This window comes from Haliotis rubra, unplaced genomic scaffold, assembly GCF_003918875.1.
Source record: "Haliotis rubra isolate DU_JTF1 unplaced genomic scaffold, ASM391887v1 Scf264, whole genome shotgun sequence".
Lineage (NCBI taxonomy): Eukaryota > Metazoa > Mollusca > Gastropoda > Lepetellida > Haliotidae > Haliotis > Haliotis rubra.
Genome location: NW_025766714.1, coordinates 1,190,141 through 1,212,996, shown reverse-complemented (window position 1 = coordinate 1,212,996; position 22,856 = coordinate 1,190,141). Strand labels below are relative to the sequence as shown.

Genomic DNA, 22,856 nt, shown 5'->3' with positions numbered 1-22,856 from the left:
AATATATCCACGAAGGGTATTTGGGTATTACTGATGTTTGTTGTGAGTGAGTGAGTCTAGTTTTACTCCGCTTTTAGCAATATTCCAGCAATATCACGACGGGGGACACCAGAAATGGCCTTCACACATTGTACCCATGTGGGAAATCGAACCCGGGTCTTCGGCGTGACGAGCGAACGCTTTTACCATTAGGCTACCCCACCTCCCCGATGCTTGTTGTGAATATAGATAATGACTGAAGGCAAGTAGACTAAGGGTAGGGACGGGTTATTCCTTACTGGTCATGATTAGATGATGTAATAACCTGTAGTATTGTAATAACCTTGACCTTTGTTGTCGGCTTGAGTCGTTTCAAGGGCCAAGCGACTAAGTTGTTCTAACACGATCTTTTCAGCCTGTGCAGTATATCTTCTGAAAACAACCCATGTTGCTTTTTAAAATATGAGAAGAACAAGCTTTCCTTCATGATTTCTCCCTTGTCAACCCAGTTCTGCAGTCATGTAGGCACTCATGTTACCCAGTGCCTGGTGAGCATTCCAGTATTTTAATGATGTTTTGTGTTTACCTGCTCTGTGTGATTCCTGCCATAATGTTTTCAACGTTTCCTTAAGTTTTGTATCAATAAGATTTCCTCTTTTTTACCCTCGAAATGTCAAACAGTAAGATAATTTATGGAGCGTTAGTTCCTTTGTCCTGGTACCCTCACGATTAGGTGAGTAGCAATCCTATCTCGTACTCAACATTGCTATACAATACGAGGAGTTCACAGAGTGAATTTGAAGTCATATATTGTACACATCCACACGTCCACTTCCATTGGAAATCTCTGCTAAATGCAGAGTCCATTTCACGATTCCGACCATATTATGGGCATGCGTTTATTTGTTTGTTTAAATGTTAAACGCCACATTTGGTGATATTACAGCTGTATGACGGCGGTTTGTAAATAGTCGAGTGTGGCTATGGTGTTATATGTTATACCAATTTTCAAGGATAGCCTAGTTTAGGTTAGGGTTGTAGAGTCAAGTTATTCTCTCTGTATGTCAAGAAGTTTAGAATTTCGTAATAACGTCAATGTGATCCTCTACATCTCGGCTTATATTAGGTTATAGTAAGGCGTGGTTGCCTTATCTCAGCTGTCCGAGAGACGTGATGTATTCCATCAGTGCTTATTTCGGACCCAGAACCGGGGTTTCCAGCTCTATTGGGCGTTGAGCGCGTTAACTCCGATATGATATTCGGTCACAGCCAATGTTAGTGCTGAATCGTGCTTTGATCCCTTAGATTGCTTGTCTTTACTTACTGTCAACTCCTGATGATAAAACTGAAATTGTACGACGTAATTAGAAATACTTAATTCTAACCTCAGTAAGACATCCGTTCGTTAGTCAACACATCATAATGTGAGATATCCAGTTAATGGAGAGTGAAGGTTGACGATTGAGGTTCTGTGTGAGTACCCGGTGCTTCTATGTCCGGTACTGCAGGATATACTAACCCATTTTGTGAACACCTGCCGATGTGACGTTAAATATTAACTCACTCACTCACTATAGTTGTTTTTTTTATAAAATACATAGATATACAATTTTGATGACTTTGTTAACGTTTTATTTGGATGATTACAACATGGTGCGTGACAAGCTGTATGCTGAATTTGGAAACATAACAAGGACTGTAAAATGTCCACTGAGTTGCTGTGACAAATATAACTGTTTAGGATGAACTGGGGATAAACTCTGTGATGTTGCTGGAATGTTGGTAAAGGCGTCGGACAACAACACGCATTCACTACAGAGACCCATACTATATAATATGGAATGCTGTTGCATGTTGACAATGACGGGGAATCCTTTATACACATTTTTGTATCCAAAGCAATTCAGTATTGTTTTGATAAACAACAAGATTTAACGTTATTGTCTTTCAAGATATTCTTGGTTAGGTACATCATTAATTGCCTGAAGTTAAATACAAGAAGGACTTATTATTGAACTTGTCAAAAATGAAATAAAATAAGGTGTTACAAAGTAACCGAAGTAAGGCTTAATTCGTAGTAAAGCTCGGATCCAAAACACGGAGTCAATATGGAAACGTAATACTTCATTTGGGTTCGAAGAAAAACGGAGATTGGGGCCAGGATTTGCAATGTTTATCTGATATGAATAAATTCTCATTTAAAAATGAGTTAGCAAGTTTGCGACAAACATAATTATCTCCATTTTCCAAACTAATAACACGAAGCAAATTTTATGGTCGTTGGTCTGACGTTGTTTCGGCGGGTGATCGAGACTGGTTGTTTTTTTGTTTGTTTTTTTTTGTTGACGTCCTGTAAATAAAGTTGGATGTATTGTTGCAAACAAAAAATAATCACACTGTTTTCCCTTGAAGATGTGGAACGATTCATCGTTTTGTTTCAACATGATATTTTCAGTCATTGCAGCATGTCAAAATAATTTTAAAAAACCCAACATGTTGCTTATATAAATATACTGAGGGAAACAAATAAGTGAACACCATGGGGGTGTCCCTGTATCTATTCTCAGATTTCCTCCCACAGGGCTATTCAAAGCTGGTTGTGAAAACGGGAAAATATTAAAGGAACGATGGAATTTTACTGTGTTCCTTTATTTGTTTCTCCCAGTATATGAGGACAAAGTGTCCTTTATGAAGTGGCCGCTCCTTTGTCAACCCAGTCCTGCAAACTGGTGCGCATTAGAGTGTATTAGGAAAGCTTTGTCTATATCTGCTCTCTGTAATTCCGACTATAATTTTATGATTTAAGTAAAGTAACAATCCATTAACGTGTGCACTAACATACCATATCCTCAGCACTACCATTAAGTCTTGTATCAATACCACGCCCCGTTTTTTCCCTCGAAATGTCAAAAGTAATATGATTAAGGATAGCTGGTTTCTCTGTCCTGTCACGATAAGGTGTGTTGCAATCTTATCTTGTACTCAACATACCTAAAATACGAGTAGTCCACTGAGTGAATTCGAAGTCATATATTCAAGGAGGCCCCTAGTTGCCTTATGTTTCTTTTATGTGTAGAAACTGAATCAATACTCATCATAGATAATAAGGATAATAAATATTTAAATATTGAATATCTTCTGTCAGAGAGATGTCTGTACGCTTTCATACAAGCATTGACAGTTTTCGCTCGCTTAAGAGTGACATATTGGCCATATTGAATATCTTCTGTCAGAGAGATGTCTGTACGCTTTCATACAAGCATTGACAGTTTTCGCTCGCTAAAGAGTGACATATTGGCCATATTGAATACCTTCTGTCAGAGAGATGTCTGTACGCTTTTATACAAGCATTGACAGGTTTCGCTCGCTAAAGAGTGATATTAGACCCAAATTCATATGGATAGGATAAAAGAATGAAATTATGACATCAATATAATATTATGGATGCAAAGTCCATTATCAGATATGAAAACCAATGAGAACTATATTATTTCCCATTTCATCATGTTATTGTCCTAGTACACTCTAACTGCACATTAAGTAAGGATATATAATTTTAAAAATGTATATTTTACAGGCTTTCATATTTCAACAATTTATATGTTTTCATGTTTGAACATGAACAAGTATTTGACATTGATGCAGATCTGCAGCTGAAGTGTACATGAAAATATCACAAACATGTCAACACAAAACGTCTTGATTAGTGGTGATTATTATTTGAATGAATCACTGAAAATCAGTGATGACACCAGGTGTTTACTGGTGTAAGTGATTGAGATGACTTGACCATACTGCCATTTAATCCCACAAACATGACATCAGGGATGAGACGATACAGTCCTGTTTCCATGGGTTATGGAACAAACATCCAGACCGTTAAACTGACATTTTCTAATTAACTGTAGTTGTTAGTTTCCTATTACATCCCCGACTAAGAAATGGTCGGTCTTTACACCACGTGGTGTTTGTCCCCATTGATATAATTTATTTCAGTACAACGAACGTTAAGCTTCAATTGATACATTCTTGTCTATCCCATGCTTCAGAAATTGTGCAATACCATGTGAGATTCGGTGGTTGTGTCCCATGCTGACGAGGGAGTTTCTTGGCGTGTTGCAATGCCATTTGATCCACCACTGCGACGCTGGGACGTTCAAGCGATCAGCAATATACAAATACATCCGGGCGAACTTTAGACTAGATTTGTTTGTCGTTAAGCAGCCAGCTGTGATGAACATATCACTTGAGAACAGCGCTGTTTGTTGTCAGCAGCTACGTATAATAACACTTTAAGTACTCCACTCAACACTCGGCAGCATAGTTACGGCGATTTATAGATCAACGTTGTGATAATGATAAGTCCGACGAAAACCGAAAATGCCTGTCTATATTGCACAAAAGCGTAAAATTACACACTTGATAATATTCAGTGAAGCTATATAAACCACTGGCATTAGTAATATATGTCTTAATGACTTGTATGGTATATTAGATGAGGCCACTTTAGGACGGTCTGGACATCTATACCAAAGGACCCCCCCCGAGTGTACCCGCTTCCTGCTGACCTGTTTCTTTATGTATAGAAATCTGAATGTTTGATGGGATTGGCAAAATCAAAACAATAGAATATGACCACTAATGTATTGTCAACTCAGGTATCGGGTCAACTACCACACTGGTGTGTCCGCCTAATGACAGAATACGAGCTGAAAGGTAATTTACCTTAGTTACCTTACAACATGGTTGTGCATATCGATATCTTGGTGACAAGACACGTCAAAACCTTAAGGCTTTCCACTTCAGAAAGCAGTCGTTTGTGCAATTCTGACTATATCAGGAGTGTTTGTTTGAAGCCTCACTCAGCAGTATAACAGCTGTACGCCGCGGTCTGCAAACAATCTAGTCTGAACCAGACAATCAAGCAATTGACAATATGAGATATGATGACTGTAATGTGTTTATGAATCACTATCAAATAGTGATGATACCAGGTTTTCTCTAACAGGTGAGCGTATCCTGCCCCACCGGTGGCACCCGTCATAAACATATGAAAAGGGTACGTCTGGCAAGGGAATTATATAGGACATCATTTTTGTCACTAATGTATCAAATTTTGGAATACCTCCACATGTCCAGCATAAAACCTTTTGAAAGCTTTAGTGAGGCTTTGAATGGTATAATCTTGATAACCTTTCTACTGAGGCCTTGAATGTTGTAATCCTAATATACAACTTCTGAGCACGAGCCGTATGGCGTTCTTAGAAATCCTGGTAAATAGGAGCATGCTCGATGGTACCACATAAAACACCTGACAACAGTTGACAATTAGAAAGCTGAAACCGTCTCTTTTGTCATATAGCCTTATACAGAGTTTTGTCATATGAAGAGTTTTGTCATACAGCCTTATGAAGAGTTTTGTCATACAGCCTTATGAAGAGTTTTGTCATACAGCCTTATGAAGAGTTTTGTCATACAGCCTTATGAAGAGTTTTGTCATACAGCCTTATGAAGAGTTTTGTCATACAGCCTTATGAAGAGTTTTGTCATACAGCCTTATGAAGAGTTTTGTCATACAGCCTTATGAAGAGTTTTGTCATACAGCCTTATGAAGAGTTTTGTCATACAGCCATAGGAAGAGCTTTGTCATATAGCCTTATGAAGAGTTTTGTCATACATTATGAAGAGTTTTGTCATACAGCCTTTTGTCATACAGCCTTATGAAGAGTTTTGTCATATAGCCTTATGAAGAGTTTTGTCATACAGCCTTATGAAGAGTTTTGTCATATAGCCTTATGAAGAGTTTTGTCATACAGCCTTATGAAGAGTTTTGTCATACAGCCTTATGAAGAGTTTTGTCATACAGCCTTATGAAGAGTTTTGTCATATAGCCTTATGAAGAGTTTTGTCATACAGCCTTATGAAGAGTTTTGTCATATAGCCTTATGAAGAGTTTTGTCATACAGCCTTATGAAGAGTTTTGTCATACAGCCTTATGAAGAGTTTTGTCATACAGCCTTATGAAGAGTTTTGTCATATAGCCTTATGAAGAGTTTTGTCATACAGCCTTATGAAGAGTTTTGTCATATGAAGAGTTTTGTCATACAGCCTTATACAGAGTTTTGTCATATGAAGAGTTTTGTCATACAGCCTTATGAAGAGTTTTGTCATACAGCCTTATGAAGAGTTTTGTCATATAGCCTTATGAAGAGTTTTGTCATACAGCCTTATGAAGAGTTTTGTCATATAGCCTTATGAAGAGTTTTGTCATACAGCCTTATGAAGAGTTTTGTCATATAGCCTTATGAAGAGTTTTGTCATACAGCCTTATGAAGAGTTTTGTCATATAGCCTTATGAAGAGTTTTGTCATACAGCCTTATGAAGAGTTTTGTCATATAGCCTTATGAAGAGTTTTGTCATACAGCCTTATGAAGAGTTTTGTCATACAGCCTTATGAAGAGTTTTGTCATACAGCCTTATGAAGAGTTTTGTCATACAGCCTTATGAAGAGTTTTGCCATACAGCCTTATGAAGAGTTTTGTCATACAGCCTTATGAAGAGTTTTGTCATACAGCCTTATGAAGAGTTTTGTCATACAGCCTTATGAAGAGTTTTGTCATATAGCCTTATGAAGAGTTTTGTCATACAGCCTTATGAAGAGTTTTGTCATATGAAGAGTTTTGTCATACAGCCTTATACAGAGTTTTGTCATATGAAAGAGTTTTGTCATACGAAGAGTTTTGTCATACAGCCTTATGAAGAGTTTTGTCATACAGCCTTATGAAGAGTTTTGTCATACAGCCTTATGAAGAGTTTTGCCATACAGCCTTATGAAGAGTTTTGTCATACAGCCTTATGAAGAGTTTTGCCATACAGCCTTATGAAGAGTTTTGTCATACAGCCTTATGAAGAGTTTTGTCATACAGCCTTATGAAGAGTTTTGTCATATAGCCTTATGAAGAGTTTTGTCATACAGCCTTATGAAGAGTTTTGTCATACAGCCTTATGGAGAGTTTTGTCACTCTGAACTTTTATGTATAGATCTAAATATGAAACAGTTGATGCGGTCTCACTTGTCTCCTTAATTTCTAGTTCAGGTGAGTAAATCAGTGCAAGGCAATTGGCTATTCGATGGTTATTGAACGATATTTGATCACCGATATACCTGTAGTTTACGTTAAACTTATGGGCAAAATTACCTTGTTATTTTACCATCACTTGCAGAAATCTGATTCATTGTGCATAAAGAAACATCCACAAGAAGGGTACACATTTGGTGCCCATGGGGATGCATTCTTCTTGTCTGAAGGTTTTACCCCTTATGTTACCAAGATGTTATCAATGAGGAAACCCAGCACGCCATTCTTGCCTTCATTTGGTTGTCTAACTGAAAATGTACATGTTTGTGTCAGCACTTTCGCTTTTAGTAAACGTATGCAAAATATATAGCAAACGTCAAGGTAAAGATCCCTATCTTTTCTTTAAATGTTTGTTTAAACAAGAATCATATTTATCAAATTTACAGAAAATTATTTACGTCAATATTCGTGTGGCACTGATTTGGTTTGAAGAATCTAAACTATAACACAATATGATTCTCTTGGTGGGTTGGATTGGGAGATACAGATTCCCTTGTCGGACAGACAGACTCCGTTTGGCTAAGGAATACAAATTGTTACTATATACATTCACAATGATTACAGACTTTCATTTGACACACACACACACACACACACACTCTCTCTCTCTCTCTCTCTCTCTCTCACACACACACACACACACACACACGCACATTTACGGAGTATATGACAGAGGCAGTGTATGAACATTGTACAGTGACTTCCTTGAACAACAATTTCTCTGATAAGTTTTAGTCATATTGTTCCACACTTCGTCGTAAGAAACCTTCATGTAGGCATCCAAAGGTTGTCATTTGATGCAACGATGGACTCAAGTATTTGTGTTGCTATCGGCCTGCTCCGACACACAGGTTCAGGTTCCCTTCAGCAGCAGCATATCTAGGTGTTCCTTTTCCTAAATAGGCTCCTATTTCCTATTCTTTCAGTCACGACCCATGTGTCTAGCTACCCGGCCAGAGATGTGGAGTGCATAGACAAATGCATACAAACAAATGAGTGTATCATGTTTCTAAGCCAGAAACGTTAAGTACTCAGTCAGCTTAAGATAAGGATATTTACACTTGACCAACCAGGTTAATAGGTTGTCTGTGTCAATAACCATTTGTCTGCACTACTTAGTGTTCCATAGCTGTATTAGCTAAACTCCCTCTGTGTATAAAAAACCTCTCTTCCCAGTTTCTGCTGTTTGCGTAAATGTCTGGAAGATGGAATTGATATAGATAAGTATTATTGCTAATAGAGATGAAATATGCCTCTGACATTAATATGATAAAACGTTTGTTTGTTGTTAAATTCATTCCAGCTATATGACGGGTGTATAAGTAATCGTGTGTGAACCAGACAATCCAGTGATTTACATAATAAATATCGATCTCTCCAATTAGGAGCCGACGGCATGCATCATCCAAGTCAGCGAGCCGACCACCGAGACCGTTAGTGAATTATTACAACATGCATCAGTTGCTGGGTATCAGTTCGTAACAAGATATTCACAGGTCGAGAAAACAGAGCTGACAATGTCAGAACTGAAAGAACTGACACCCTTGTTTTTATTGCCCTTGTTTTTATTACACGTAATAAACAAAAGTATGTTTTATTTACATTAATCTTCAGGTTGGTAAGAACGCACAGTAACGATATAATTGAATGTTTAAGAATGTTATTTTTGTGTAAATTCTGTGTTGCTTACCACCAAAGTATATTTCAACATCTTCCAGCGTTAAAAGTTGAATCATGTTATGTAACAGGACATGGTCCGTCCTGTATAATGTGATGTAGAATGCAGCCAACACAATACCCGATGCTTATAACCACGTCTTGTTCTTGTAAAGTTAGCAAAAGGCTTGTGGCTAGTCAGTAGTGGGATTCATATTTATACACCGACTGGTGGTATTATAGAAATGATCACATTCAACAACAGTTCTTTCTAGTTTTGATAATTCCATAAAGCAACCTCGGTGTCTTTTCTATAATTGCTCTTCAGTGTCTTTAGTAGTTGTCCAACAACTATTACTTTTAAACCATGAAGCATTTTACATTCTTTTTCAAAATGAACACATAATTTGGAGTAGGCTCTGTTTTACGCAGTTGTTAAAAAGCATTGGCAAGTATCTTTGAAGATTACCTGTCTGTCAATTCAACTCGCACACACACATACAAACTCGCCTAATTCGGCATGTTCCGGAATGACACGAATGAATAACGGGTAATTAAACTCGCAGTCCCACGCTCACTGTTAAGCAGCTCTGCACTGAAATTCATTTGAGCGCGAGTGCCAATCCCTTATACACTCACTACATAAATATGTGGTAGACGTCACCATGTATAACTGTGTCTTTGAAGCACCGATGCAATGTGTTTGAAAAAGTTTATTAACACGTTTATCCTGCATCGTATATCAAATAGTAACGGCAAACTGCGGTATGTATAGACGATCCTTCCCTATCGATCTGTATAACAAGAGGTTTTTGACTGTGTGGACACAAGTATAAAGAGAGCCATTATAAGGAAGTGGCTGTATAGGTACGTGACTTCCCCCATTTAGTGTCTGTCTCCACGTTGGTCTCCACGTTCAGTAGGCAACAGCCACACCTTGATGTCACAAATAGATCCACGGTCGCCTGAACAGATAGCACAGAAGCCATGGCAACTATACATATTGCGACATGTTGTGTCTCTAAGGCTCCCTGTTCTGAAGGCATTTTGGTTTTAATCACTAAAACTGATCGCTTAATCACACCCAGTGCAAATTGGTCGTATCGCCCGAATACACCCGGAGATGAGTGCAGGTGAAATGCGAAATAGGTTTACATATAACAGAGCTCCAGATAAGATTTAGCTCATGTGGGTACTGTCCCACTGTATTTTTTTGGGGTGCGTATTATGAATGTTGAGTGGGTATTTCATTTTCCGTTACCCACTGCTTTCAAACATGTGCGTATTTCAGTCATTTTACTCACCTTAGTATTCTGTGACTGAGTAAGTTTACTAAGCAGGTATGTTCTGCCTTATGACTATGTCATACCTAATCAAAACCAACTTAAATATAATGGAAATGAGTTCATAAAAAATCCCTCATCCTAAATGGACAGTACAACACTTGTCCTATACTAACAGTACAACACTTGTCCTATACTAACAGTACAACTTGATAGCAATCGATGTCTTTTTCATTTCGCAAGCGATTTTTATAATGTATTCCGTACGCATTTGTTTTAAACTTTTTGCGTATCTAACATTTTAAATGCGTAATTGGTACGCAACAATTATTTTTCAATGCGTAATTGGAAATTTTATATGCGTATTTTACCCGGATACGCAGCTTATCTGGGCCTCTGTCATATATAAGACGGTGGTCAACGATACATCGGCCATTTTCGCTCCTTTCTCCCATTCGTGCTTGTTATTGCTATTCGTCCGTTCGTGCCATTCAGTTTTAGGCATCGTTAGACTGTTAAATTGTTGAACTTGCTGTTAGGGTATTGTAGTGTTAGAGGTTTGACAATTAGTAGTATTTAGAGGTTAATTCAAAGTTCATTTTCTTCATTTTTTCATCTTTAAGAGAATCACGTTTAGTTCCTTGTAAATCATCCATAGTTTTCTCACTGATAATAGTTGTCACCTTTAGTTCCTTGTTTAGGCCAAAGGTAAGTTCAAAATTTTAGTTGATTAGGTTTTCAGTTACTTTGCATAGCTCTGCACAATCGTTTATTTCCACTGCGCAACACTCCCAGATACACGTGCTCGTGGGTTTGTTTCTGGGTTTGCTAGGACCAATCCGTGCTCGTCTGTGACATTAATCGACAGAAAGATGTACATCAAAGAAGGATCGCCTTAGATGAAACTGACACGTGAGTGGTGTTAAACCCTGTTTACCCACTCAGAGGTGGTGAAAAGTTACTATAATCCTTACCAAATGTCAGCATCAAGACCTTCAAAGGCCACAGCTGTTACTAAAATTCGAAATGTATTAATAAAATAAAATATAATTTACCCCCCCCCACCCCCAAATAAATAAACAAATAAATATAAATAAAAAAAACAAAACACACACCAACAAAAAAGCAAACATCGAAAAATAATTTAAATTATTAATATAAATAATTAAGGAAGAAGAAACAAATAATCATTATACTTAAATGAGAATATATATAGAATATAAAATAGATTAGAATAGAAAATCATTTTACCACATTTCATTGTGACACATGACACATTATGGGCGAAACGCTATTATGTCGGCTTTCAGCAAATGGATGTTGTTAAGGGCGTGAACCACATTCCAATATCAATTCTAAATTCAAGGTTTTTGTTTTACAAACTTGGAAAAACTTGCCCGAGTCCAACGGCGGGAACATTCCCCAAATCATACATGCAGATACTTGTGGGCTTATTCCCCTGCCCTGGGGTTTATACTGTGCAATACTATTTGTAATACTTCTGTAGGCAGGCACTGATGTCCGGGGAAGCGATGGCATGGTTCACAGTAGTAAGACATGTGACCTCTCCTCGTCTAGCCAGACTTCGTCATTCAGTAATACAGCTTTAGACGATGACTTAATCAACAACCCTGGTTTTGTACTGAGGAAGTTGATGAAATACTAATACGAGATGGACAAAACTACAAAACACCACATTGTCGTTCATAGATCGGTCATTAATATAACGACACCTCCTGGACAGTTATATCTGCACAATTAGCCACATGTATACCTATACATCCAGCCTGGTGCGTCAGTAACAAAGTCCGTGTCGTAATGAAAACATGTGTTGTAAAGTGAACCTAAAATCCATACAAACAGTTTGCGTGTAGACCCCCTTAAGATTGATTCTGCTGTGAACAGTCACTGTAAACCAGTTTCCGGTAGTTTTGATGCTGTTTTTCAGGATAAGAAAACATATAGATTGTCAGTAACAATGATGCAACGCATACCTACTTATTTATGCAAATTATGTACTTAGCTGGTGGCGGGATATTCTGTGACATATTCTTCACATTCAGTTGATGATTTGAATATGTCAGGTTTACCTCTGCTTTGACGACTACTTCGACCAACAAACAACGTCTGACATTGCACGAAGAAGGTCAATATGGGCAGGTATGTAAAATAAGAGATGGGATGTTAGCACCGAGAGGATTAAACAGGCGCTCAAATGAGGAGTTCTGTTCTTTTGAACATATTGTAACAGTTACTAAATTTATATGATTCAACAGCTTTGTTTAAAACACTTCTCAGTTGTCAATGTCTGAAAGTTTCAAGCGTCTTACTGGAAATCTTAGTTTATAAATTCATAGTGCGTTGATTTGATTGTTATGATTGTATCGAGAAAACATACGGTGTCTGTATAAGTCGGGCTTACGGAATTGTCGATCACGAGAAAAATGTCTGCTGGAAAGATAAAAACACACACAAGAGAATGTTTTATTACCCAGCCGATCCCTAGTAATTATCAAACGAAAAGTGAACGGCGTGGTAGAAATGAATGGTGCAAAAGAGGACGGCTTTAGATATTTGTACACCAATTTTACATCAAGTCCATGATATATATCATCACGTCCATTACGATGATAGACATGCCCCCCACAGTACCTCTATGTACTTACGATATAGACATTACGATGATAGACATGCAGATACATCCCCACAGTACCTCTATGTACTGTACCATTACGATGATAGACATGCAGATACACCCCCACAGTACCTCTATGTACTGTACCATTACGATGATAGACATGCAGATACACCCCACGGTACCTCTATGACCATACGATGATAGACATGCCACCCCCACAGTACCTCTATGTACTGTACCATTACGATGATAGACATGCAGATACACCCCCACAGTACCTCTATGTACTGTACTGTACCATTACGATGATAGACATGCAGATACACCCCACAGTACCTCTATGTACTGTACCATGTACTGTACCATTACGATGATGATAGACATGCAGATACACCCCCACAGTACCTCTATGTACTGTACCATTACGATGATAGACATGCAGATACACCCCCACGGTACCTCTATGTACTGTACCATTACGATGATAGACATGCAGATACACCCCCACAGTACCTCTATGTACTGTACCATTACGATGATAGACATGCAGATACACCCCCACAGTACCTCTACCTCGATGATAGACTGTACCATTACTGATGATGATAGACATGCAGATACACCCCCACAGTACCTCTATGTACTGTACCATTACGATGATAGACATGCAGATACACCCCCACAGTACCTCTATGTAATGTACCATGTACCATTACGATGATAGACATGCAGATACACCCCCACAGTACCTCTATGTACTGTACCATTACGATGATAGACATGCAGATACACCCCCACAGTACCTCTATGTACTGTACCATTACGATGATAGACATGCAGATACACCCCCACAGTACCTCTATGTACTGTACCATTACGATGATAGACATGCAGATACACCCCCACAGTACCTCTATGTACTGTACCATTACGATGATAGACATGCAGATACACCCCCACAGTACCAGATACACCCCAACACCTCTATGTACTGTACCATTACGATGATGTGTACTGTACCATTACGATGATAGACATGCAGATACACCCCACACGGTACCTCTATGTGTACTGTACCATTACGATGATAGACATGCAGATACATCCCCACAGTACCTCTATGTACTGTACCATTACGATGATAGACATGCAGATACACCCCCACGGTACCTCTATGTACTGTACCATTACGATGATAGACATGCAGATACACCCCCACAGTACCTCTATTGTACCATACTGTACCATTACGATGATAGACATGCAGATACACCCCCCACAGTACCTCTATGTACTGTACCATTACGATGATAGACATGCAGATACACCCCCACAGGTACCTCTATGTACTGTACCATTACGATGATAGACATGCAGATACACCCCCACGGTACCTCTATGTACTGTACCATTACGATGATAGACATGCAGATACACCCCCACAGTACCTCTATGTACTGTACCATTACGATGATAGACATGCAGATACATCCCCACAGTACCTCTATGTGTACTGTACCATTACGATGATAGACATGACATGCAGATACACCCCACGGTACCTCTATGTACTGTACCATTACGATGATAGACATGCAGATACACCCCCCACAGTACCTCTATGTACTGTACCATTACGATGATAGACATGCAGATACACCCCACAGTACCTCTATGTACTGTACCATACCATTACGATGATAGACATGCAGATACACCCCACAAGTACCTCTATGTACTGTACCATTACGATGATAGACATGCAGATACACCTCCCCACGATGATAGACATGCACCTCTATGTACTGTACCTTTACGATGATAGACATGCAGATACACCCTCATGTGTACCACTGTACCATTACGATGATGACCTAGACGATGATGAGACATGCAGATACACCCCACGGTACCTCTATGTGTACCCCATGTGATACCACGATGATTACGATGATAGACATGCAGATACACCCCACACGTCACATATTTCTGGCCTGTACCATTACGGTACCTCTATGTACTGTACCATTACGATGATAGACATGCAGATACACCCCCACGGTACCTTCTATGTACTGTACCATTAAACGATGATAGACATGCAGATACATGAGTCACTGAGACCTCTCTGTATGTACTGTACCATTACGATGATAGACATGCAGATATTCCCTGTGACAGCCTGTGGTCAGGATCTGTGACTTGGTTGATTCCCCTGTGACAGCCTGTGGTCAGGATCTGTGACTTGATTGATTGGCTGTGACAGCCTGTGGTCAGGATCTGTGACTTGATTGATTCCCTGTGACAGCCTGTTGTCAGGATCTGTGACTTGATTGATTCCCTGTGACAGCCTGTGGTCAGGATCTGTGACCTGGCCGATTCCCTGTGACAGCCTGTGGTCAGGATCTGTGACTTGATTGATTCCCTGTGACAGCCTGTGGTCAGGATCTGTGACTTGGTTGATTCCCTGTGACAGCCTGTGACTTCCCTGTGGATCTGTGACTTGGTTGATTCCCTGTGACAGCCTGTGGTCAGGATCTGTGACTTGGATTGATTCCCTGTGACAGCCTGTGGTCAGGATCTGTGACATGGTTGATTCCCTGTGACAGCCTGTGGTCAGGATCTGTGACTTGGTTGATTCCCTGTGACAGCCTGTGGTCAGGATCTGTGACTTGGTTGATTCCCTGTGACAGCCTGTGGTCAGGATCTGTGACTTGATTGATTCCCTGTGACAGCCTGTGACAGCCTGTGGTCAGGATCTGTGACTTGATTGATTCCCTGTGACAGCCTGTGGTCAGGATCTGTGACTTGATTGATTCCCTGTGACAGCCTGTGGTCAGGATCTGTGACTTGGTTGATTCCCTGTGACAGCCTGTGGTCAGGATCTGTGACTTGGTTGATTCCCTGTGACAGCCTGTGGTCAGGATCTGTGACTTGGTTGATTCCCTGTGACAGCCTGTGGTCAGGATCTGTGACTTGATTGATTCCCTGTGACAGCCTGTGGTCAGGATCTGTGACTTGGTTGATTCCCTGTGACAGCCTGTGGTCAGGATCTGTGACTTGATTGATTCCCTGTGACAGCCTGTGGTCAGGATCTGTGACATGGTTGATTCCCTGTGACAGCCTGTGGTCAGGATCTGTGACTTGGTTGATTCCCTGTGACAGCCTGTGGTCAGGATCTGTGACTTGGTTGATTCCCTGTGACAGCCTGTGGTCAGGATCTGTGACTTGATTGATTCCCTGTGACAGCCTGTGGTCAGGATCTGTGACTTGGTTGATTCCCTGTGACAGCCTGTGGTCAGGATCTGTGACTTGGTTGATTCCCTGTGACAGCCTGTGGTCAGGATCTGTGACTTGATTGATTGCCTGTGACAGCCTCTGGTCAGGATCTGTGATAATCAACATGACCGGAATTCGAACCCGTTTGTCAAAGTAAGAAAGTTTCGGCAAGTAAGTCTATGACCCGAACTTCAACAAGCATGTTGAGGGTGAAGGTGTCATCATAGAATTTCAATCCACCGACAGTTACGTGTTTCTCGGGGCTGGTAGTACACATGACGCATATTTTCATTACACTATCAATTTTAAAGAGCTGCACATTTAAGGGTCGTGTTTAGAGTAGGGTTTTGCAATTCTGACATGGTTCAACTAAAGGCAGAATTCGAAAGATTCAAGTCCTGCAACAATGTTTTTTAGTTTTCAACGTCCTGACTTCTAGTATATTGCGACTAGTTAGTTTATTCCTAGGCGGACACTGAAGTCAATGAGTACCCGGTTATATACTACTGGAATAAATTAACTGTGCATTACTGGAATATATTTACTGTCCATTATTTGATGTTATGCCATTTGTTATGCAAAAGGATAATAACTGTCTAACTGTTGACAGGATAATATTGAAATCTGTATGATTTGACATTAGGCATCGTGACACGCCCTTGAAGAGATGTGATGCCAAAAGTCAGTTCATAAATTCAGTATCGGATGTGTCCACCATTGGTGTTGATGCAGGCTTGACAACGACGACACATAGACGACACTACGCGATTGAAGAAAGCTTGGGGAATGTTGTTCCATGACTGAATCGATGCTTGTCACAATTCCGCTAATGTCAGTGTCTGATTCTGGGCTTGACGTAAAATTTGGTACATTTCATCTCAAGCGTGCTCGATAGGGGACAGGTCCGGAGAAACAGCTGGCCAGGGGACTGCCGGAATGTTCTACTGTCTCAGGAAATCTGTCAAAACACGAGCCACATGTGGACGGGCATTATCTTGCTGAAGCGTGAAGTTACGTCTCTGTCCTTGAATGAACGGCTGCACATGAGGCTCAATGACCTCATCCCTGCATCACAGACCTGCCAGATTGTGTCCGACCATGAGATATGATGTTCCCCCATACCATGACACTTTCGCCACCAAACTCTCGACGTTGAATAACGCACGCATCAGCATACCGCTCACCTCGCCGTCTGTACACCATTGCCTCCAATCTGAGCTGTCCAGATGAAATCTCCACTCGTAAGGCCGTCGGGGCTGGATGTTGTGCTCCCTCAGTCGGGTTCGTACAGACCTGGAACAATGATCCGAGCAGTCAAACTGGCAGTCTGGAATCGATTCCTTAGATGGGTAAGTCGAATGTGGTTTTGCCTTGCTGACGTGACATTACGCGCGGACGGTCGGTCCGAGGCAAATGTTCTCTTGTTCCCATGTTGAAAACATCTCTATAGATCGTGTTTCGGTCCACACCAAAATGTCTGGACACTTCATTTTGAGCCATTCCAGTCTCCAGCATACCCACGGCGTGCGCGGAGACGCTGATTTTCTGTAAGCCGTGGCTTGACGTACGCGCAGTTTAGGTTGAATTTAACACGTGTTCCACAACCTTCAATGGCTAGACAATAACCAAGCGTTCTTCAAGTTCCAGTATCAGGTGTGTGAACTTCAGGTGTCAAAAAGCAAAGTACACGTGCCATGCGCAATACGTAACATCAAATGTCATGAAAAGTGCCTTGTTACATGTTTATTAAGGGTTATTTTTATAACGTTTCAAATACCTTTTATTTTATACAAGTTTTTTGTTACTTATGCACTGTTACTTATTTCTGTTAGTAAAGTTGCGTAGCCTGGTGCTCGTCACACCGTAACCCTACATGCGGGACGATGTGAGAAGCGAATTCCTGTGTTCCAATCCTGATATTGCCGGAACATTGCTGATATCGGCTTAAAAGCTGACTTACCCACTGATATGATCGTAGTGACATAGGAGTCGTCAAATTGTGCCCGATTACAGTCCGTTTGAGTCAGAAACGAACCGATGAATTGCAAATTTTATCATTGTACAAAATTGCCACAGAAATATAAATAGTACACGTTTATCATTTACTAATACCCAACAGCTTTCTTATATTTGAAAATTTTCCGGACTCCACCAAAAAAGTTGTTCAAGAAACTATCATCATTGAAAACGCAAAAGTTGTTATGTGTCGCGGCGGGGTGAAACCGCAGAAACGGAACAGACACTATCTCGTCGTGCACGGGATACACATGCCTGATGAAAAATGAAGTTGAATGCTGACGTGAAACAGTTGACGATTAAAGTGTAAGATTTTTTTCCGAGCTGAAGCCGTTCTGACTCAAACGGACTGTAACTGATGACTTTATCCGACGCCTAACGAGTGCGAGGTACACACACTGTTCCATTTCTTTGTGGCGTTGGTCGACACATACGTGGTATGGGAACTATTACGTCCGCTTCAGACGATCTGACATAATATCAGTTATAATCAACATACCATCAAGTTGGTGGAATTCACATGAAGGACACGGAAAGCCACATTCATACAGCATGTGTTCGGCACGGCGTTAGCTAAGCAGCGTTCGTCCCATCTGTAAAATGAGTTGGTAATTCTTGATGACAGCAAGATGCATTGTGTTCGTTGACTACAGAAATATACATTATGTTCGTTGACAACAGACAGTAATATACATTGTGTTCGTTGACTACAGAAAGTGATATACATTGTGTTCGTTGACTACAGACAGTGATATACATTGTGTTCGTTGACTACAGACAGTGATATACATTGTGTTTGTTGACTACAGACAGTGATATATCCATTATGCTCGTTGACTACGTATACAGACAGTGATATATCCATTGTGTTTGTTGACTACAGACAGCGATATATCCATTGTGTTCGTTGACTACAGACAGTGATATACATTATGTCCGTTGACTACAGACAGTGATATACATTGTGTTCGTTGACTACAGACAGTGATATTCATTGTGTGCGTTGACTACAGACAGTGATATATATTGTGTTCGTTGACTACAGACAGTGATATACATTGTGTTCGTTGACTACAGACAGTAATATACGTTTTGTTCGTTGACTACAGACAGTGATATCCATTGTGTTCGTTGACTACAGACAGTAATATACGTTGTGTTCGTTGACTACAGATAGTAATATACGTTGTGTTCGTTGACTACAGACAGTGATACAAATTGTCTTCGTTTACTACAAACAGTGATATACACTGTGTTTGCTCACTTCAGACAGTGACATACGATGTGTTAGGTCACTGCAGACAGTAATATACATTGTGTTTGTTCACTTCAGACAGTGAGATACGATGTGATGGTTCACTGCAGACAGATAATCGACATGGATATCACATGTAGGTACAACCAACGGACCAGTCGACCTTTTTCGCGGTGTATACAGATTTGATCAGTACCGTGCGTGTAAACAGTGCAGCCAACCAGTGTCAGTGGGAGAAGGATTGGCGCTGTCATTTCGGTGTGACGTCACGGTAAACGAATACCCCACTGCGATCTTCAAAGGATTAGGATACAACTGTATTGCAGCAACATCTCCCTTTGTAATAAGTCGGGACGCAGACGCCATGTTTGGACTCATTCGTCGTCTCGCCCTTGAAGCCACTCAGTAGACAAATGAGTAATAGATAAGGAAAAGGGTTTAATACCTCCGCACTTTGCAATGTTCCAGCTTATTGACGTTAAAAAGTAGTATACTACTTTAAAATATTCGAGTCTGGATCAGACAATCCAGTGATTGGTATTATGAGCAATGATTTACGCAGTTGGGACACAATGCCTTGCACCAACCAAGTCAGCGAGCCTGACCACCCGATCTCGTTAGTCGCCTCACTGGACAAGCATGGGTTACTGAAAATACTTTACGTTAGGAATAGCTAAGGTAACCCTGATGACAATTAGCTCCGGATGGCCAAGTGGAGGAGTCAACGGATGTTAATGAACAAACCTATTCTACACGGATTGTCATATTCCAGACATTGTGTGAAGTTTGTCTAGAAACCACGGCGAGCACTGTTGATATGTCATTGATATTGATTTGTTGTACTGACTGCCACTTATGACAGAAAGTTAAATACAACAAATGTTCCTGAAACACATCTAAAACGGCAAAATGTTCATAATTACAATTTATTTGGAAAATATTAGTAGCGTATAACGTACATGGAAGTAAAATTGGAAAATTAAACATTCGATAACTTAGGAACACATGGATGATGAAAATAACAAAGAGTATATTAATACTGGCTCATGTTCCGCACACTTAGTGTTTGTTGACACTATTATTTTCCCGATCAATGGTGAAGTTTCAGTTCTGTGGGTAGTGCACAAGACAAGTATACAACTCCACGGCCCAAGTCTAAACTGAACTGTTAAAATATCAATATTGTCGGTGTTCAAAATTGCATATTGTCCCTTGATCAACTGACCACAATTGCAAATTGCACTTTTCGAGAAATAACCTTCTGCAAACGATAAACATAATTATAGAAACTTTGAATGGCTCTTAGATGTGACACACACTCAAGGTGAGATATAAGGGATGTCAACTCCTGCAATACGAGAAACATGACGCTTTGGAATTGATACCCCTACACGCCGTGTCGCTCACATACTACAGAAGCTCCATCCATCTTGTTTCACCTTTTTTTAAAAAGTTTTGATCACTTCGATGCGATCCGAGTTAGGTGACTGCGAGCTGTTACTCTTAGCTGTTTGTAATTTACACGACGGATACAGAGGAAGATGTAAGGGTTTGGGATGCGACTTCGTTGCACGTACAATGTAGGAGGGATGCCCTACGTGACTCAGGTCTTTGACATCGAGACGTCTGTCTGTGTTACACCTTCACAATGGTGTTGACAACTCTGTTCCTTCAACGTGTCCTTTGTTTACCTTGGAATACACTTCTGAAATCGAAAAACAATAATTTGTAAAGGAATTCTAACGTGTTCAAGTAAAACTACAGGGAACCATGTTTGTGCTTTTGGGATGTCCGGGTTAGCAAACTTGTATTGAATGGCTGGATTTTTAACATTAAGGAAAGGTTAATAATCTGATGAGGAGCCAAAGTTGTTAGGAAATGTCTCACCTGTGACATCAGCCTTCTCAAGACTTGGTGACAGATCAGGAGGGAACACTTCAGAGGACCTCATATACAAGTCGTTGTCCTGCATTACTGAAATTGTGATCGTGAACATACTGTTATAGCTTGGCTATTCTATCGTCCCGAGGCAAGGGAGGTAACTGACAGTTAAAGTCCAGATTCCATCCCTACCGAACAAGACGGGAATTTTCTAGCTCAGTCGTAACGCAATCAGTGGCTATTGAGAATTATCACCCGTGTATGTCCCCCGAGCTGTTACTTTTAGCTGTTTGAGATTTACACGACGGATACAGAGGAAGATGTAACGGCTTGGGATGTGACTTCATTGCACGTACAATGTAGGAGGGAAGCAATCTTTGTCAACACTGTGGAGTGTATCTTTATCCCTAATTCTGACAAAAAGGAGTTGCAGTTCGTTTGTTGCCTATCTACACAATGCTTCACAAAAATGGCGATGTCAGTCCAGATGATCTGATAAGTGCACCATGCAATGATTTTGAGTATATCTGTCGACGCCCAGTTAACGGTACATGCCCTGTAAGTCCTGCAGTCGACAGAAATAACCACTGTAGTCGCCATGTTGTTTATGACTGGTATGTCAGTTTCCTTTCGCGATTTTAAATGGACTATGCATAGAAAGTCCAAAATATACCTCCATACTTCAAGCCTAGTTCTACTGGAAGCTGGACTTTTGTAGTTGCCTATCTTCCTTGCCTCGGAAAGATGGGTTGTCCAGGAAACACTTTTAACTAGAACGTTTTCATAATCTTTGACACCCCTCATTGTGTGGGATACCAAGGAGGCATTCCGTGTCAGAACAAATGATCGACTACAGCGATCACTGGATTGTGTGATTCAAACATGATTATTTACAGGTCGCTGTCACTTTGCTTGAATTTAACCAGAAGCATCGTAGTGGAATATGTTGGACACCGATGAATATTAGCAAACATTTAACTCAAAATATGAGGTAAAATATAATGTATGGAAGTATTCATATTAATAAAATAGTATGTGCATGATAACATATGACGTTTAAACTGATGTAACTATTTTCACGTATTTATATACGGTTACAGTAGCCATGCCTGTCAGAAGCAATGGCGGGTATATCAAAGTGTATCATACCTATCTTCTCCGGGTTAGAATGGCTGCTCTCTCTCCTGGCTTCATAACTATAATGATAAATAAAGACCGTTTGCACAAAAAAATTTTTAGATCAGAATGAAAGTGTTTTATGTTAGATTATAGATAATTCTATATAATCAGAAAAATAGAGGTTGAGGAATTAGTATCGACAACGGAACGAATATAATTCAGTTACAACTTTATGGGACTTCGGCACAAGGAGGCAGATATTGTTGCAGAGCAGACATACTTGGATTCCTTTGTGTGTCCATGACCAGCACTTGCAGCTAAAACAGATGGAGTGGCACTGATGTTCAGACTGGGACATAATAGTACACGCCCACCAATACATTATCAATAGCATATACGGCAAAGCAATCTTTGTCAACACTGTGGAGTGTATCTTTATCCCTAATAATGACAAAAAAGGAGTTGCAGTTCGTATGTTGCCTATCTTAGGTGTTGACATGGAAATGAGATCCTGTGGTTTTGCCAATCTTAGGACAAGACGGAAGTGCTTAGAAGGAAATGTAGACAACGCATTTCCAAGTCGAGCTGCACGCAGCTGGACAGTGATGGG

At 40.2% G+C, this 22,856-nt stretch overlaps 1 protein-coding gene across 7 annotated transcripts in view; it reads right to left on the bottom strand.

Annotated features, from left to right (window-relative positions):
• Positions 1–20,156: 20,156 nt before the first annotated feature.
• LOC124280298 (serine-rich adhesin for platelets-like) overlaps positions 20,157–22,856 on the bottom strand; it is a 30,018-nt gene continuing 27,318 nt past the window's right edge. For 5 of the 7 annotated variants that reach the window (XM_046716199.1, XM_046716201.1, XM_046716202.1 and 2 more), the window contains 4 exons: positions 22,527–22,563; positions 22,277–22,323; positions 21,134–21,220; positions 20,157–20,951 (listed from right to left, as the gene is read on the bottom strand). In XM_046716199.1, coding sequence (XP_046572155.1) covers positions 20,890–20,951; positions 21,134–21,220; positions 22,277–22,323; positions 22,527–22,563 — 233 coding nt within the window. In that variant the 3' untranslated portion in view covers positions 20,157–20,889. The remainder of the gene's footprint in view (positions 20,952–21,133; positions 21,221–22,276; positions 22,324–22,526; positions 22,564–22,856) is intronic. The other 2 variants (XM_046716200.1, XM_046716203.1) reach the window with 2 other exon arrangements.